The sequence below is a fragment of the Syngnathus leptorhynchus genome, chromosome 7 (genome assembly GCF_054491065.1).
Source record: "Syngnathus leptorhynchus isolate UIUO chromosome 7, UIUO_Slep, whole genome shotgun sequence".
Classification (NCBI taxonomy): Eukaryota; Metazoa; Chordata; class Actinopteri; order Syngnathiformes; family Syngnathidae; genus Syngnathus; species Syngnathus leptorhynchus.
Window position 1 is genome coordinate 4,612,126 of NC_141201.1, and position 14,121 is coordinate 4,626,246.

General features: G+C 38.7%; 2 protein-coding genes across 2 annotated transcripts; one reads left to right on the forward strand and one right to left on the reverse strand.

The window, feature by feature from the left end:
- The first annotated feature begins 2,893 nt into the window (after window positions 1-2,893).
- On the forward strand, window positions 2,894-9,222 carry gpr184 (G protein-coupled receptor 184). Its single transcript, XM_085915869.1, has 2 exons — window positions 2,894-3,185; window positions 5,523-9,222. Exon 2 carries the CDS (start codon window positions 5,528-5,530, stop codon window positions 6,533-6,535), a length of 1,008 nt encoding a protein of 335 aa, XP_085771995.1. The 5' UTR covers window positions 2,894-3,185; window positions 5,523-5,527; the 3' UTR covers window positions 6,536-9,222.
- A 961-nt stretch (window positions 9,223-10,183) lies between these two features.
- On the reverse strand, window positions 10,184-12,740 carry LOC147054291 (prolactin-releasing peptide receptor). The gene is made up of 3 exons (XM_085915868.1): window positions 12,287-12,740; window positions 11,292-11,689; window positions 10,184-10,741 (listed from the first exon to the last, which is right to left on the reverse strand). Exons 1-3 carry the CDS (start codon window positions 12,738-12,740, stop codon window positions 10,520-10,522), a joined length of 1,074 nt encoding a protein of 357 aa, XP_085771994.1. The 3' UTR covers window positions 10,184-10,519.
- Window positions 12,741-14,121: the final 1,381 nt, after the last annotated feature.

Genomic DNA, 14,121 nt, shown 5'->3' on the forward strand with positions numbered 1-14,121 from the left:
GATGCCGATCTTGAATCACAAGCTAAGAAACTAAGATGATAAGATACAACCGATGACAATTGGAGAAACACTTTGCATTTCATGTTTACATGATCTTACTTATAATAATCAGTAGTCAGTAAAATAAGTATGAGTCTGTCTTTAAGTGTTTAGATTTCTGCATTTTTATGGACATTTAAAAAAAAAAAAAGCATGAATCAAACTAAAATGTCTAAGGCTAATTTCAGTAACCAATAATGAATCAAGATTTTCAGTCCTCTCCCACCGGTGTGCGTAAGAAGACGTTCTGAGGAAGTGACTCACGCTGTCTGCGTTACGGCAAGGTTTCCCCCAAATTTTTCCATCTAAAGACCCAAATGACAAATCTGCTTTTGTGTCTGTGCTTCTTAAAATCATGAAACTCATTCTGCCACACTAGTTGATTTCACCTGACACTTTATGAATCAGTCTAAACTCATTCTCTTCAAACATTAACATATGTCTGCAATAGTGAGTCATAATGGCTGGAATAAACGTCAAACTCATGTCGTGTCGCACGCTGGCAAGTATAGTACGTTATACTTGCTAGCGTGCGACAGTGTGTTGCCGTTATGCGCGACTTTCAGTTTCCTTTGTTCGTGCCGTCTCATACACAGCTTTTAACCGCTCGCTCATTTACTGCAAACCTGAAACTTTCTCAAAGAAAACACCGTAAAGGTCACTTCCTTCAATATCTCATGTCATGAAAGTGAAATTTTGAACTATCTCCACGCAGATCTCCGTGTGCAAAACCATGACCACAATAGTGCCATATAAAGCTCCTAAACTCACAAATAATTCATGGCAGTCATAATAAGCGAATAACTGGGAAACTCCCAATTTTGGATTGCGTCCCCTGTGAAACTATTCAATAGGGGGGGGGGGGGGGCAAAATAAATCATTGTATAAAAGTAGATTCCATAATTGTATGGCATGATCAGAAATTAATCACTGTTTCTTCTTCAATCATTGTACCCTTGGAGCCATTTCCTGCCATTAAAAACACTAAAAGATTGCGGCTGGCAGCTGCTGACTTTGTTCCTGCACTCAACCCTAATGAGTTTTCAAAGTGGTTCAAGGCACACACACTCTCTGAGTCAAGGAGAGAAGAAAAAAAAAAAAAAAGCTACTGCTTCAGACAGACTGCCACAAACCTTTCCTACAATACCATAAAGCACTGCCACCCTCAAAATCTTAATGTAAGAGATTGATTGAAGTAGAGGTCTTCAGTTCAAGTCTGTAACATCAAAGTACTTTTTTTTTTTTTCACCAACTAAAATGCAGCACATTATTTTGGCTGTGTGATCCTACTTTTTTTTTTTTTCACGAGCTAGAATTCAGCACCAAATTTTTGCTGTGTGATCCTGCTTTTTACACCTACAGAAAGCAACAGCTGTCATTTGATGCTTGATGGATTATTGATTTATTTTGGCCATCTAAAAAACCAGAGTTGTTAATTAAATTAATTAATTCAATGGAATTAGTTAAATTAATTAAAATAAACCAACTAACCAGCAATGGATTTCTCATGATTGCTTGACAATCGACATGGTTTTCTTATCAATATGGTGGTGTATTGTAATATTTGTACGCTCATTTGTGTTTTATGTTATTTAACAAGTGATAAATCGACTCCTCCAAGAATAATTATTGCTCATGCCCTAATGCCCTTCAGAAAATGGTACAAAATGTAATTAGGTTAAAAAGACTAAAAAGCAGGAGCCTGTTTGAACACCAGGGGGTAAATAAAAGTGAATCATCAATCAAGCAAGGTCATTTTAAAAATACCCACATCGCCCTCATGAACTTGAATACCGCTTTGTGGAAATATATATATATATATATATATTTTTTTTTATTTTTTTTTGCATTGTGTATTTAAAATGAGCAATCAGCCCACTGTGGTTTGCTTGCAACAATCAGCAAGAGTTTATAGCACATAAATAACCTCTTTTATTAGATTGGCTCATTTGTCATGCAGTTATGTCCTCATTATTATTTTGGCTTTTCTAAAAACAAAGTCTCACTTTTTTGCCTTTTCAAAAAAAGTGTGACATAAAAAAAAATAAAAAAATGTTTATTATAATACATTTTAATAAAAAAAATCTCAGAATGTGGATTTTTTTCTCATTTAATAAGCTACTAAGGAAAGAAAAGGCAAGTGATGATAAAGCTTTATTTCTAATGCAGATTTTTTAAATAACTGTATAAAGCACAACTACAAAGCTGGCTAGCCATACCAGAACTAATTTTTTAGTTTTGTCTTGTTTATAAGAACACAGTAGGCCTGTAAGTCTGCAGTTGATCCGCAAAAGTGTCGAGTAAACATCCATGGCAGTTGTGAATACACAAGGCAGGTTCCCACCTGACACACAAAAATCTGTTATACACCAAAATATTCAGATTAATATGATATTACATAGGATAATATAATATTAAATGTAAGGATATCAAATGGTTGATTGAAAGGTGGAAAATATACATTAGAAATTAAATAGAAAATACTTTGATCCAATATAATAATCACATTTTCCACATATGGATTTTATTACTAAGGGGTTGTGGAAAGGACAGAAGATTTTCCATTTTTTGCTGACTGATTTATGAACCACTTTTAGTATACTCACCTTGAACCCTTGCTGAAGTGAGTCATACGTCAGAACTAGACCCGCCCGGCGTTAAGATAAAAGAAAAAAAAAAAAAAAATCAGTGTGAAAGTAGAAGTGATCCTAATGTTGTTAAGTTAACAAGAAGAAGCCATCAGTATGAAGAAACACAAAGTGTGATCACATGTCACATCTCGTTCGCCAAGTTAAATGTGGCTCACATCTGTTGCAGTCTGGTATCATCACGCCGCCCCCGCCCCCACCACAACAACCCCAAAGAGTATTTCCTCCTCGATACACGTTTGCAAAGAAGCAGACCGGGGCCGTCCCATATTTTAGCACTCCCACCTCTACACACTCTTCGCTGACATTTCAAAGCATCTTCCTTTAAGAGATGAGAGCCAAGAGCTTATGAAGCGCAGATCCCAATCGCCATGAGGGATGTTTGTGGCAACAACTTGGAACTTCTTTCGACTCTTGTGCGTGCACACCCCCTTGGACTTGACTTTTCACTCCTCAGGACTTTACAGTGAAGACGTGTGGACGGATAAACATCAGCAGGTAAGCACTGAAGGTCATCGAGTCGGCCCTTGATTCTTTTTTTTCATCAAATTGTAATATTTGGAATGTATTGTGAATTTTTCTCAATTTGTATTCATGAAGCAATAAGAATAATTTCTTGAAACATTAAGATTTTATTTTATGTTTACATTTGCTGTGCATAATAATGCAACTCGTGTACTCTGAAGGCTCTGGTTTTATTCTGACATTACAATTAATTTTTTTAATAACTATTCCTATGAAATTATTATTTTTTTAAACACTATGACTATTTTCATCACATTATAGCTTTTTTTTTTCTCTGCCTTAGTAATGTCCCGAACTCCAATTCTCAGGATTCACAAAGTTTTCCTTAACCCATGCTGACTTTATTTTCATAAGATTATAATTTTGTGTAATATTGTAACTTTTACCAAGTGAAAAAATATTGTTTATTTTCCGTACGACTTGATTCTTGTCATTTTTGTTTCTTTTGAATGTGGCTCCAAGTACATTTGTGTGTTTCCAACATAAACCTTTGTCTTTACCGTAATGCAGTTGTTCATTGTTGACACACAAATGTCACACATGTTAATTTAAATGTATGTCCAAGCGATGGAAATTGCAGGCTTTTCAGGTCTTAGAAATAACAAACTGCCTTACTTGCGTTTACAACATGAACAAACACATAGTTGGCTCATATGCACAAGAAGTCAAGCGAAGCTTGGCCAGTAGTTTGAAAAAGCAGAACTAGCCTGCCTTAAATGTACTAAAAAGTTTACAAACACCATTCCACACTAACAAAACTTTAAATATGTCCCTGGCCAGAAAAGGAAATATGTTCTTACACAAAATGCCCCCGCCCTCTTGAAAAAGGGCAACCAGAAAGGATGAGAACACAGAATAATTTTAGACATCATTTGTCTGCAAAACTTTCCAGCCACTTACTCATCTTATATGAAAGGTTTTGGCTGCGCGCCTCTACGCACTCACGCACACGCGCACACGCGCGCGCGCGCACAGTCAAGGGTTTCTCTTTGCATTTGCTGGAAGATGGCCTGACTCAAATGGCTTCTCCGTTATTGAGTTTGGATTGGACAGAGCATCTCTGGCGTGGCCCTTAATGGCATTAGGCGCTTCCTGGCTCTAAGAACACATCTCGAGCAGGCGTAGATAATTCAATACAGAGAAATGTTAAGATCTATGTTTAACTTGGACATCTTCACCTAAAAAAAAATAGCAACCTTAATAACCCATATCACGATGAATATTAACAGTCAAATAATAGAAATCAATTAAAAATAGTAACGTTGTAACTGACGTGATGGTTTGCGGGCGCATTTATAGGATCCATTTGCGCGTTAGGATGAGGGAGTGGCTTGTGATTGGTTGAGAACTAGGAAGTGAGCGGTGACGCACAAGTACGAACGATACAAAATGGTTACACGAGGAGATTGTGGCCCGAATGTAACATAGATCATCTGCGACTTGCAACTGCTCTCGTCTCAAATGGACTATTCATAATATACATTATTAATACATATGAATAAATGTAAAAAAATATATTAAATATTAACAAAATACATAAAATATTTTTGAAAAAGCTTCAAGCTATTTCTTGTCACTCAGAATTTAAATTGACTGTCAATTTGTATTTAAAACAAGGATATCACTTTAGTCTGTTAGCTTACAATCTAACGATAGTCGTATTATAGATATAATTTCAACATGGAGAAAATGATTGATCATTATAAATACAAGTGATGTGTGTGTTTAGGAATGAATCAAACTTGTATCTTAAGGCGCCATGGTTTGGGTCTGTGCCTAATATTGAGACCAGGAAGAATCAATGTGCCGGTGCTATTTAGTTATGCTTGCAGACGGCTTTCACTTTGTAATTCTTGTCTTCTTTAGAATATTTTGCCCAGGAAGTGGCACAAATTAACATTTGAGTAGAGTTTGCATAAAAGCTTCATGATTCTCTGGCCGTGCATCTCTCGTGTTCATCAGTGACTCAAATCAGTGATTGATTCATTTAGTGCGTCCGTAATGTGCTTTGCTCAAACAAGCCTACGTCTTGCACGATCACACCGGTTCGCAATACCTATTTACTGAAGCGGCAATCTCTTTCAGGGACTTCATGTAAATGAGCATTAGGAAGATTAGTCAGCCTTCAAGTCAATGTTCTTCTCAATGAACAGACTAGGAGTCAGCCCAGAAACTAGAAGTTGGAAAAATAATATGGAGATTATCAGGACGAAATAAATAAATTAGTATGCAAATCAATGAATCGTTGTTTGGCCTCCTCACTGTCATTTTATTTGTGTATTTATTTTTCTTGTTTTTTATTTATCCCAGCAGCAATGAACAAGAGCAGTGAGCAAAACCTGACAGCGGTGTGCGTTAAGATCGGGGACAGCGTCATTAGTGACCTCCTGATGAGCGTCTACATCCTGGCCTTCATCTTGGGCTTGAGCTTCAACATTCTCACCCTGGGCCCCATTTTGCAACAAGTGCGCCGGCAAAACGTCCTGGGGATCTTCTTGCTCAGCCTGTCGCTCTCCGATATGCTTTTCATCTTCACCATGCCCCTCTGGATCAACTACTATCACCAGAACCACCAATGGAAGCTGGGCGTTATGTCGTGCAGCGTGGCCGGGTTCTTCTACTACTCCAACATGTACATCAGCATCTACCTGCTGTGCTGCATCTCTGTGGACCGCTGCCTGGTGGTCACGTTCCCACTGCGTTCCAAAACACACCGGACGTCGTGCTACGCCTGGGCGCAGTGCGTCTGCGTCTACGCCACCGTCACGTTGCTACACGTCATGGTGCTGTTCAACGACAACCTCCCCGACGCACACGACGGACGGGACGACCGCTGTTACGAGACCTACCCTATGGAGAGACCCGTGGTGTTGTTCAACCTGCTCCGCGTGGGCATCGGCTTTTTGCTCCCCCTACTGGTGCTGGCCATCAGCTACTGGAGGGTGCTGGCTACGGTGGGCCAGAGTCCCGGCCTGAACGCCCAGGTCAAGCGGAAGGTTCGCCTGCTGTCCTTCGGGGTGATTGGGATCTTCTCAGTTTGCTTCGCGCCGTATCACATCCTGCTCCTCACGCGCTCGCTGATCTTCTACACCAGGCCCTACAACAGCTACTGCGAGTTTGAGCAGAAGATGCACTTTGCCTTCTCGTGCACGCTAGCCCTGTCCAGCCTGAACTGCGTGGTGGACCCCGTGCTCTACATGCTGGTCAGCAACGGAATTCGAGAGGACGTCAAAGTGTGCTGCCAAAGGCGGAAAAGAACACAAATGAACAAGTGCACTGTTTCCAAACGAAACGCGGCAAAGTTGAATAATCAAATAATATGAACGTTCTCTTTGCTGTTCTTCTCCAGGATAAGATGATCGGATCCTTTGGAAGTGACACATTGCCATATTTGTTCAGTCCCCTTGCATCCTCCCTGCTCAGTTTAGATGAGGAGGCTGATAAGATCCAGGATCTCACACAAAACTATTTTACGAAGCTGTTATCCATCAAAGGGATTCTTCGCATGCCCTCTGGATCTGGAAATGGAATACTGACAATTGCACCGTTAAAGCTCCTGGAACCCGAATTGTGATTAAGAAGAACAAACAAAAACAACTATAGCACTGGCTCCAAAAGGGACAAACCCAACACAGGTGTCAAACCCAAGGCTTGAGGGCCACATCCAGCTCACCACATCATTTGGTGTGACCCACAAAAGCAAATTATGTGAACTGACTTCATGCTCCTTGCTAAAATACCAAAATTGCAAATTGTTTCACTTTCAAAAATGGTGAGCAAACATTTTGTTACCAATTCCCCCCCCCTTTTTTTTTTAAAAATAAATATAATAATATTTGAACAAACAGGTTTTAATCCTGAAAATAGTCGTCAAATTGGTCTTCCCTAACATACATAATATTTAAACATGACCTTTTCTGGTCACTGGCAGGGCTGCGTGGGGGTACAAGTATATAGATACTGCTAAACAAAAATATATTTTTCTCACAAACACCCCAAGTTTTTTAGAAAATTCTGACAAACATTCATTATATGTTCCCTATGGGGGGATGTGTGGAAATATTAAAAAATAATAAATAATCGTAGTCAAACATCTGGCCTGGCATTAGTGGGGGTTCAAACATATATCGGTGTGTGGGTGGGGAGGAGTGCCCCTCGCAGCCCCCATCTAGCGCCGCCTGTGGTTATCTATTCGAACATGTTCTTATGACTAAAACCGTAACATGAATCAGTCATCAATTATTTCAGTTAAAAAAAAAGTCATATTTGGTTGAATTCAGTACATGGGTGGTGGTCAACCTAGTGAGGAAAGGTAAGAACATTTGATATAATCAGGGATGACCAGGCACAGGTGAGCAAAGGCACAATCGCTAGGTGAGCTCAGGACACACGCAGACATGCTAGCTTATTTCTTCCTAATTATCAACTCAAAAAGATGATGAAAATGAAGGATTTGGTTTGCATTGGGAAGGTCAACTCCTGTAAGTACAATATAATCAGCCTGTGTTGATGTTTTTCATTTTCTAATAATTCTTGTAGCATAAGTTACATATGAAGATTAGTATTGACTTTAAGGATTCAGGAAAAAAAAAATCAATTACCCCCTCAAAAAACTCCCTATCTTCACCTATCTTCCTTATAGATCCATAAAAACTGTTTTGCCTTTGAATGTGGTAATACGACTCCATCAATAAATACTGAGTCATAATGCAGGGTGGGGCTAAAAGTATTTTATTGATAAACTATTCTGAGACTAGACTTCTTCTGTGACCATTGGAAATTTGAACTGTGTTTTGAGACTTTTGATGGAATCAAGCATAGCCCGCAGGGTAAACACATTTAACTGATCAGTATTTTTATTTTTATTTTTTGGAATGATGTCATATTTTAGTGACACAATAAGAACATACAACTTTGTGAAGATGGCGCATTTATTTGATCGTACTTTTACACACAATAATATATCAGTACTGTAATGTGTCTATGAATCAAAAGAATGCAACATACCAACAACTTTAATGCTAGTAAAAAATTATGTACAGTTCTGTCATAACAATTTGAGAAAAATGAGAAATTAGCACTTTAATAATGCCACAACTGTATTTTTCATATATTGAAATATTGAGGCTCTATTGACACTGATTAATTTCAATCATTCATATTTTTTTCATCCACCTTTAGAGTAGAATAATAAGTGCTATGAGTACATTGTAAAAACAAGTGACCACTGACTTTATACAGTAAATTTTGAGTCCACTTTTGAAACATTTGAAAGTGTCAAGATTAATATTCTGTATACTGTAAATACTTTACCAAACTAAGTCTAAAACCGTTATTGCATATACAACAGATTTACAGCATGTGAACATTTGTATAGGAATGATTGACTCCGTAACACATAATTATGCTTCTGTGAAAAAATATAAATTCTTTGTACAAAAGCAAGCCTGATGAAATACTCAACAAGTTTATATGTACAAATTTTCCCACATGAGTTGATAATGATGACTGTGGATGAGTCAGACTTTGTGAGAGCTGCAGTTGATTTTAAAGTGTTCTAAAAATAAACGTGAGTAGATTCATACATTAGAGTAATTAATATGCAGTCTGGAATGATGCTGTTAAATGTACATTTTTTTAATTTGATTTTTTACTTAAAGGTATGTTACAATTACACAGTCAACCCAAATTAGACAGAAAGGCCATGTAATTCTGGGATTAAAAATAAATACTTAAAATGCCTATATAAAATAGTGATTTAAAAAAAACATGCTCATTTCCATTTTAATAATTACGATGAATGTAACAGAATGACAGATGTAAAATGGTTACATGTACTGATTGTTTTTTATTCACAATAAATACATTATTTCAGTGATGAATTAATAAATAAGAAAATAAAATAGCTATTTCTAATACACATACATGAACTGTGTAGATGTAATTTTTCTTTTCCATTGTAATATTTATCATTAATGAAGGAATTATTCAATTGAAAATATATATATTTGACACGTGTATGTGTAAAATGGTTTAATTTAATGTTTGATTCTTCTTCTCCTTTTTTTACAATAAGATTGAGATGAATGAAAAAAGAAATGTAAATATATTCAATATAATAATCCAAGACTGTTCCAAACTTGAGCATACAATCAACAGTCTGCAAAAGAACCTTCAATGTGAGAAACAAATGTTAAGGCAGATCCTCTGCGAAACAACACGACAAGCAAATCTAATATGTGAAGCACTAAATGCAGTCTCAAGGTTCACTTAGCGAGAATAAGAACTGCGGCCCGGCTGCCAGGCAACTGGCAACCGAGCAACTTTGACTGCCCCCGATGCAGAGCTGAAATTCACGCCTGCGGTCATCCAAGGTGGGGCCCGCTTGACATGATGTGTCGTGACTTCCGATGCGGTGTAATTGTGCAGCAGACATAATGAAGACTTTAATTGGATATAAAAAGTCTACACACCCCTATTGAAATGCCAGGTAAATAAGTCAAAGTCAAAGTTTGCTTTATTGTCAATTTCTTCACGGCAAGACACACAAAGAGATCGAAATTTTGTTTCCTACTATCCCACGGTGACAAGACATATTACATATATATATATATGTAATACTATATATGATATATCTTGATATTATAATATATATAATATTCCATTCTTCATTTTTCCGATCACAGAATTAAACATTTGAACAGGGGTGGTTTGACTTTGGTATGAAATGCTTTTGATGACACAAACATAATTAAAATTCAAGTCACAATGTTACCCATCTCTCAATGTGCTACCCAGCTTGAAGTAAACAAAGCACTAATTATGTTAGATACCATCATTTATGCCAGTTTCCCCCTCCTCTCCTGTTATTTTTGCCCGCAGCCATTTCTCATAATAGAAATAAACATAAAGACTGGAAATAATTACTACATTCGTTCATCACTAGCCTGCCTATAATGTTTGTTCTCATTTTGCATCGCGGGTGAGCTGTAGCCTGTAGTTTGGTCCGGGCACGTTTCCAAAATTCAAATCCGGACCCAAGACCTGCTCACTCAGAGCTGTCAATCCATCCATTTTGGCTATCGTATCACTGGAACCTATCCCACACATCGGGGAAATAATCCACAAAGTCAAATCAGGTCCATGGCATGTGTGGTCATATTTATCATCAAACAAATCGTGCTTGCTCATTCCTGGTGATGATTAGTTTGCGTAATAGAAATGAATACAAGTAATAATCCACAAAGTCAAGAAGGTATGATGTCTTAGCGATTGATTCTAAATTGGTCCGGTTGGTAAAATGACAATCAGATCCTGGATAAGGATCTCTCCACCATCCTTTGTCTGTGACAGGGGCACAGGTAGCCCCTCAGGTGTTTGCGTACCTTGCTGTGCAGCGAGGCGTAGATGAAGGGGTTGTAGCAAGATGAGCTCATCGCCACTAAATGACAGCACACTTGCAAGACGTTAATGTAGCGCTTGCCGATGATGTCGCAGTCTGGGTCCAGGTCCAACAACAGGTTCAGTACCTGAAAATGATGTGATCAATTCATGTTAGACTACTAAAGAGTCCACCTGTTCATTATTCTTTGTATTATTAAAGAACATAAAAAGCTGCAAAAAAAAAAAAAAAAAGGGTTCTTTTCATTTACCTAGCTTAAATATTCAGATTTTATCAAATGAAACCCAAATATGTTTATTTTATGAGATCGGATGATATGTGGCATTGGAATCTGATAATCCATATAAAGCGGCAGTTGGGGGAAATCGGAGTTGTTGGTTTCTTGAGCCCCCCCTGAGTGGTTATCATAACCCATTTGGCACAAATTGCACTTGAAGAAGATATGCCTGCCTTGCCATTTCTACTGATGGTCTCTATTGCATGGCTCATTGTGTACTTAATATCTGCACCATGAGCATCTCTAATAACGTTGACAGGAAAGACTTTCCTTTTAATGGACAGTTAATCCTGTTTTTGGATTTGATAGCCATAATATGTCTCTAAATCGGCTATATGAAGCGTAGGCGGGAAAAAAAAAAGGCAATTCATATAGGTTAATGGAAATCCTATGATCTCACCTGCAAAGGCAGCCAACACAGAGCAAAGGCCAGCACCGAAGCCACCAGTAACGAGAAGGTCCGCCTCCTCTTTTGCTTCCAGTGTTGCCTCCTGCTAGCCTGCTCCCCAGGCACGGAGTATCGCTTCAGACTGATGCTGATGGCACAGTACGAGATGCTCACGGACAACAGGGGGATCATGTAGGAGGCGATTAGGATGAAGCAGGAGTACAGCAGTCGAAGGTTTCCGTTTTCCGGCCAGAATTCTTCGCAAACGACTAGGTCGATGCCACTGGGACGGAGGTCCAAATAACGTGTGTAGAAGGAAGGAGGAGCGGCCAAGGCCAGAGATAAAAGCCACACGCCTAATGTCACCGCACTGCAACCGCACAAGGAGATCCTCCGGCGGACTGGGTGGGCTGAATGAAACAAAAAACAGATCAAGTAAAAACAAAACAAAAATCACCAATTGGTCAGCAGCCATAAACTTCATGTGAAAAATGCTGTAAACCAACACATGACAAAAAAATGCACCAGGGTACTTCTTGTTTTGGTTGCTTAGCAATCAGCATGGGCATGCCAATTATTGTATTAAAGTATATATATTTTTTAAAGTTAAAATAAAGTTATTTTATCTATATCTTTATAAATCATTTTTTATAATTTTTTCACTAATGATTTTATTCACTAAATATCAGGATTGGCACTGGTTTAAAAAGAAATCTTTAAATGAAAGGATGGCCAATATGCGATTGGTTCTTGTATTTTTATAGTGATAGGGAAAACGAAGCTTCAAATTTACTTCATGAACCAGATGTATTTTGAAAACGGGTGTTAAAAATTGAAGTTAAAATTGTGTTATCTCCTTTTAAAAGAACAATTAAGAGAACAAAAACTCCACAACGCAAATTTGTGATTGGCTGGCTTTCACTTCAGGGGGGGGCGTGGCTTATTAAAAGATGGTTGTGCAGCCAGAAGACAAGCCTGACGAGATGATTTCCAGTAACTGGCCTTACCTAGCACAACATATCGGTCGACCGCGATGGCAGTGAGGGAGAGCACTGACCCAAACACGGTGGCGCATTGCACCAGTGGCACCAAGTGACAAAGCAGTCTCCCAAAAGCCCAGCCGTGGCTGTCGAAGGCATAGGACATGGTCAACGGCACACAGCTCAGACACATCAGAAGGTCTCCAGCGGCCAAGTTACCGATGAAAAAGTTGGTGGCGTTATGGAGTTTCTTATCCATCAGGATACAAGACAAAAGGAAGGAGTTCCCCACACCAGCTATGACCACCACCAAGCAGTAGAGAGGCATGAAGAGAAGTTTGAAACGAAGCAGAAGCTCCATGCCAGTAAACATGTCCAACGGGTCACTTTGGTTCAGGGCTTGACTTTTGTTCTCTGACAGTCTCCCTTGGTGGCTGGTGTTGGCACTCATATCAAAGTTTTCTTTGAGGAGGGTGTCCATGTTTGCCTGGGGGGAGAAGCAGAACATAAATCCAGTCAGTATGCAAGAGAGTGGAGGTGACTGAGCATAGCTGGTGTGACCCCCCCGAAACAAAAAAGTACACGGACGACAGAGTGACATTTCAAACTAACGTTCCTTTTAATGTAGCAGAAGTGATGAACGAGATTCCAAAGACAGAGTGAAGAGGTGCAAAAATGATTCTTCACCGAGAGTTCATCTGAGGGCATTGACATTTCATTGCCTGTAATGCTTTTAGAGGCAGCACCCCAAGGACATGAATAACGTATCTTTCTCTTCAAATAGCAGTTCAAGGCTGCTCGCTTCTGTCGCCGCGCCATTCGATGGTGCCCGCGGGTACGTGGCGGGGGGCCATGAAAAGAGTCACGAGCAGCAGGACTAACAACGTGGCTATCGTATGGCCCGAGCGACGTCTGCTTCTCGTGGTACATTGTCACGACTATGACACATTAACTTCATACCATACCCGATGATTGTATTTATTTCTCTATTTACCAGCTGATATGTGTCAAAATATGGAACATAAAAGTATATTGATGACTGCATCGGTAAGCGGAGGAGGCTTCTCCACTGTGACCAATTGCATTAATTAAGTCAATAGGCTCATTAAAAGGAAATGATACTTGTTAGTCATCGATCCTCCTGACAGCATTGGCAGTGCTCTTCATCGCTGACTTTTTTTTTTTTTTTTTACGCTTCTACATACACACCTAGTATACATATATGCATGAAAAAAAAATATATATATATGTATGTATTTTTTGGGAAGGAGTGATGGTGATGCAAATATATAACAGTGAAGTTCTTCATATCTGATAAATGAGGCATGACACATTAATTCACATTTTCTGTTTTACTGTCTGGGAAAACAAAGCAATGCAAGGAAGGCAAAATGTAGTTTTATGAAGTGAATCTGAAATCTCTTAATATGTGCAGGTTTTTTTTTTTAAATACTACTTTTATCAAAATGTGCCTCATTATCAAATTTCCGATTGCCATAGTAAAACTGAAATGCTATTGACTGACAATGAATCTTATGCATAAAATAAAAAACATATAAAATGGACTTACCTTAGCTATTGTTGAAAATGAGAGATTCAGAGAAAGCTTTCTTCACATTTACAGTGTTTGGTTCTTCTTTCTTGATTGCTGTATTTAAATATACATACTCTATAAATATGGAGTAAAAAAAAAAAGATAGCGCAAAGAATATTGATACACTCTTGCACCCACAATGAAGGGCAGCCAGTCAATGAGAAGGACTCGCTGAGAGCGAGTGAGCGCGGGAGCGAGGAAGGACTAAAACGCAACCCACCTAACCTCTCTCGCTCAACACCTCCAACCAAGAGAGATGTCTGTCAAT

What these genes read in the sequence shown, in the direction of transcription:
- gpr184 (XM_085915869.1), top strand. Translation starts at nt 5,528, where the DNA reads ATGAACAAGAGCAGTGAGCAAAACCTGACAGCGGTGTGCGTTAAGATC.
- LOC147054291 (XM_085915868.1), bottom strand. Translation starts at nt 12,740, where the DNA reads ATGGACACCCTCCTCAAAGAAAACTTTGATATGAGTGCCAACACCAGC. An exon ending in CGACCGATATGTTGTGCTAG is followed by an intron (nt 11,690 to 12,286) that starts GTAAGGCCAGTT and finishes TGTTTCATTCAG; the next exon opens with CCCACCCAGTCCGCCGGAGG. An exon ending in TGTGTTGGCTGCCTTTGCAG is followed by an intron (nt 10,742 to 11,291) that starts GTGAGATCATAG and finishes CATCATTTTCAG; the next exon opens with GTACTGAACCTGTTGTTGGA.